Genomic DNA, 5,074 nt, shown 5'->3' on the forward strand with positions numbered 1-5,074 from the left:
GAATACTAAGCATGCTATAGAAATAAAGTTAAAATCTAATTCCTTATCCTTTGGAAAAGACTGACAACAGCAGCCTTTTTCCTTCTGTCTGAGTGCCATGGTAGTAAGTGGAGGTTGGGGGTAGAAAACAGCTCTGATGTGTGTAGTAAAACAAAAGCAGCAGCTCCCACGAACTTTCTACTGTCAAACTACTGAAGGGTCACAGATGAGGGGTCAGGGCAGCTGACAAGTGCTCATACAATATTTATTCATGGATCAGTCTCACCTTATAATGCACCAATTCAAACAAAAGAACTGGGTATTAAATATGTATTTCATTAATTCAGGTCCAATTATCAAGTTTGGAACTACAGACAATTTCTTATTAACATATATTACCCACTACCTTATCCATGTATAAACAATGAAACTTACTTGGAACATATGCATGCTTATTATCCTGGGTAGTTCAAATTAAAGAATGCTTCAGAGATTTACTACCTAATGAAGGTTAGTCTTTGTAATATAGAAAGCTTAGTGTAGAAACAGAACTTTCACTTTCAGACATACTGTTACAAAGTGGAAATTTCAGAAGCCCAATAGCAAATTTACACCAGGTTAGTGTTTCAGCAAAAGAAGGTCCTTGCAAAGTCAAAGCTAACTGTATTAAAAGTTACACAAATCCAAGTATGTGCTTGTAATTTATATATAAAAAGTGACAATCTGATTTTCAGTAATCTTAATACATTTTCAGAGTCCATAGTTGAATCCATATATCCCTCCCATACGCTATTACTTGAACCAACACGTGCATTTTGCATCAGAACATTGACCATTCTACCACTGCTGCCTATTTCTATAGATCTACGCCGGGATGCGGGTTGCAGCTTCCTCTTCTGCATCAGCTCTGTTAGCGTTTATTTCTGCCAGGGTTCGACCAAACCGAGTCCACTCGTCACTGCGGGGAACGGCAATTTGCTGTTGACAAAGAGAATGTTACTTGAACTTACTGATAAATAAGAAGTGAGCTCATTTGGAACAGCAGAGTGCTTAAGTAATGTTCAGAAGAGGTTCCGACAGAAAAGCTTATCTTATTTAGTGCAACTTTTAAAAATAGTCTGAGCATCAAAAGCTCTAACTAATAAAGGAAGCTGAATTTGAGAATCCTGTATTTAAGTATGTAATAATACTATTACAAGCTTGCATGATCCGCCTCCATCCGAGATGGATGTCCCAAAATGGGGATACTAATGCCATATCCTCATCCAATTGATTAGTTACGTACTACCTCAGTACACAGACTTGCAATAGCAACAGCTTCCCTGCAGGAACAAAGTCAGGACTGCTTCACTGTAAAATGTTTTGCTCGGTACTTCTCAAGCTGTGGTCAGAATTCACATGTCCCAGTTACAAAGAAGATTTTTTAATCTTATTTCACCAGCCTTAGAATAATACTTTTAGTTTCTGAGTGGCTGCCAGATAACATGCTAAAAAGTTATCCTACAATTTCTGAAATAGACACAAAAAGTAAACATTAATTTGAAAATAAAAATTAAACCTTATACCCCTAATCACAGGGGAAAAAAAGTTAAAAGCAAGTTGCTAAATACGAGTAAAAGTCAAAGAAACTCAAGTGTTTTGCAGTGTAGTTTGCACAATACAGAGTATACATACCTCTCCCACATCATATATAACTATTTGTCCCTCTGAATCACCAACAGCAATCTCTCTCCCAGAGTGTGTCCATCTCACACGGTTCAGAGCAGGGTTACCCTCCACAGTAATGCTTGCAGTTGGCACCTGTATCCATTTAAAACACATGGATAAAAATGCATGAGGATTCCATAAGCTACAGGTTACAGAACACTCCTAGTCCCTCCATGTTGTATCAGTGCCCAACATTTCCACTGACACTGAATATGCAGATCTGAGACTCTCAGTGGCCTTAAGCTATCACCAGTGACATGACCAAAACAACACATCTTTTGTCCCTTAGCCAAAGTACAGACACCCTCTATCAAAAAGCACATCTGCACTCCTGTCATGAGACATGAGGCATTGACAGGCAGTCAGACAGCAAGGAGGAGCCCTGCCATCTCAAGAAAGATTATGACAAAAGGCAGGGATGAAGTCAGCTGCTTTGGCAGGTTAAAGCCTGTCCAAAGGCTAGAACTGGGTAACTCCCATTTGAAGCCATAGGCTGGCATATGGTCCTACAGAACTGCTCTTCCTTCTATGTGCAGTTTTAAGAAGGTGAAATATATGTACTGAGTATCTGTCAGGTTCTTCCTCTCACCTACCTCCAACAAATTTAAGTCTCAGAAAAGATTTACAGTATAATTAAGTTTGTAACTCACACCAGAAAACTCAAATATTCACTTCTCGAGTTTAGCAACAAATTACAATTTCACTGCAGTATTATTATAGCAAAGGTAACATGGCAATAGGAACAGTGGTGTGGGGGTAAGAAAGAGGCCTGCTGACACTGTTAAGCTATAGGCTGCCAAGGCCATACTGGGGGGAGGTCTATAATCACTTTCACAACATGGATCAGTGTTACACTGACAGATGCTTTGCACTCTTGTTACAATTAAAACAATTTAATTACCACTGTTACTCATTATGAGGAGTCATTTGAGTAACAACCCGTAACCAAAGAGTAGTATCTGTTACACACAGAAACTACTGGAACTACAGAATATTTAAGAACAACAAAAAAAAAAAACCCAAACCAAAACACTCTGTTGAACTTCTAACATTTTTTCCTCCCCAAAGTATACACTTTTCCAGCTGCATTTGACTGTTAACCTGACAGCCTCACCTCAGTATCATTGTTGAGATTCCACAGGTCAAGCCTGCCCATCCCATCCACACAGGCAAACAAGGCAGGGTGAGTTGGAGACCACATCACATCATAAACGTAATCCGAGTTGTCTTCAAAGGAGTAGAGAGGTTTGTTATTCTGAAAAAAGCAAATGTAACAATGCAATACCCAAACTCTGCACTTCAAAATTATAAAGCTAACGGGTAAAGCAAGATACAGAACTTCAGCAGCATTATCACCAGTAACTAAAAGAATGATTCACATTTTGACTTACTTTAAAAAAATGCCTCTGCAAAAAGCATCCCCAAATTAATGCTATTGTTAAAGGGATGCTTTCCAAAGCATGCAGCCTTTTTGCTGGCTGCTACTATAAAACAATCGGTAAGCAAGCTAATATTGTAAGAGATGGTAAATTCAATGCATTAAGAATGTTCTAAATCAAACCAATGATAATTCAGCAACAGCACTTCAGGCTATTACTGGGAGATTCCAACTCTGCTTCCTCTGCTTTGCATCCCTCAGGGCATCAAACTAGAGGTAATTCTGGCAGTGGGAATGACACATATTTCTATTGCGAGCCTCCTGGAGTTTAACTGACAGCAGGTTTTGGTGCTGTCCCTTAATCCCCCACAAAATTGTAGCAAAACATTTGCCTTGTGCATGATACATAGTAACTGATTTTACAATATGATTTACATTTGATTACATTGTAATTGCTCTTGAAACAAAGGGCAAGAGGATGAACAGAATGGATCGGAAGTATACAAATGATGTACCACTTGAAAGCGAAGCTTTATGTTGTTAACTATAGTTTTGTTCATCAGCTGTCTCCTCTTTGCAGGACTGCTCTAGGAACCTAGAGAGCTTCACACAATTTGATTTCAGTTTACTGACGTTTCTTAAGTAGCTTACATTATAGCACCACCTTGTGTCAAGGACTACGAAGAAAACCACTGAACTATCTAAGTTACCTTAGTTGTCCAAAGCTTTACTGTCCAGTCAAAAGAAGAGGTGACAAAAAGATGTGAGAAGTCTACAGGTCCAACTGCTGCATGGCAGTTGATACCTGTGATTGGTCCCTGGTGTCCTTCAAACATCTCACTGATTCCAGCTTTGCTGTTTTAGAATATATAACCAAGGTTAATTTATCTGGAAACCATACACCTGCAGACAGAGACAGCACTGAAATGCAATTTAAATATAGCCACAAGAAGATTTTGCTGCTTTCTATGGAGCTAACCCCACTGCAAAAGGCTTCATCTCCACAGGATCACAGAAGACCAGGCTTGGATACAGACCTTAACTTCAGTATCTATTTTCCGCTAACCTTAAGTGCCAAAATATACCACAGAGAGAAGAGACTCATTCAGCAGGTACCAGTCCACACATTTAACCACATTATTCTCCAAGCAATAGCTAAAACTTCCATTCATGCAAAGAACTAAATCCAGTCCTCAGGAATGAGCATAGAACTTTCACTGACTTAAGTGAAGTTCCGTGTACCTTACAGACACAGGGTTTGGATATAAACCAGTAACAATATATCCCTAATAGCCTCCTATCAGAAGCCGTGAAAAAGAAGGCAGGGGGAGGAACAGATGGGAAGGATGTTACACAAAGTGATACAATTTGGGGTATTTTGGAACCAAAACGCTGTGCAGCAAGGGTGATGCGTATCTGAGATGAAACCTGGACACTCAATTATATTTAAGAAAGCAATTGATAAGATACAGTCAGACAATTTCAAAATAGATTGACCAGCAGGAGAAAAGCTGGCCAATTTAAGATTTGTGCGTGACGTTACTGTACAATTAGCTACAGAACCGATACGAAGTTTGGAATGTTCTGCTACAATTCAGATGAATAAAACTGCAGTGCCCTACAGTGCCCTCATCAGCACAAACAACTCCTAGTCACTGAAGGCAGCAAAGTACTAATCCAGTATTCCAACTTCTGGTTTTAATATAGCTCTTACTCAGGAAACTGTGTGCACTGGAAATCATATGCAGCTAGTTTGAACTCCTTCAAGACAAAGGAGTAAATACACACTAGAAATGATTTTAGGAGTGTGTAGAGCATGCAAGGATGCATCCTTTCACTATGTTTATTTCCTTTGAACAATGAAGTTTGTATTCACCTGCCATGACGACACGCAGTGTATACTGAGCCTTCTTCACTGCCAACAACAAAGTTGTTGACATCTCCAATAGGGAATGACATGCAGGTAACAGCCACAGCCTTGGACTGTTTGTGAACCAGCTCCATGCTATC

General features: G+C 39.4%; 1 protein-coding gene across 5 annotated transcripts in view; it reads right to left on the bottom strand.

The window, feature by feature from the left end:
* Positions 1–537: 537 nt before the first annotated feature.
* DYNC1I2 (dynein, cytoplasmic 1, intermediate chain 2) overlaps positions 538–5,074 on the bottom strand; it is a 27,178-nt gene continuing 22,641 nt past the window's right edge. For all 5 annotated transcript variants that reach the window (XM_010020697.1, XM_010020694.1, XM_010020693.1 and 2 more), the window contains 5 exons: positions 4,941–5,074; positions 3,775–3,919; positions 2,801–2,941; positions 1,654–1,779; positions 538–957 (listed from right to left, as the gene is read on the bottom strand). In XM_010020697.1, the coding sequence (XP_010018999.1) occupies positions 844–957; positions 1,654–1,779; positions 2,801–2,941; positions 3,775–3,919; positions 4,941–5,074 (660 nt within the window). In that variant the 3' untranslated portion in view covers positions 538–843. The remainder of the gene's footprint in view (positions 958–1,653; positions 1,780–2,800; positions 2,942–3,774; positions 3,920–4,940) is intronic.

Source organism: Nestor notabilis, unplaced genomic scaffold, assembly GCF_000696875.1.
Source record: "Nestor notabilis isolate BGI_N333 unplaced genomic scaffold, ASM69687v1 scaffold28358, whole genome shotgun sequence".
NCBI lineage: Eukaryota > Metazoa > Chordata > Aves > Psittaciformes > Psittacidae > Nestor > Nestor notabilis.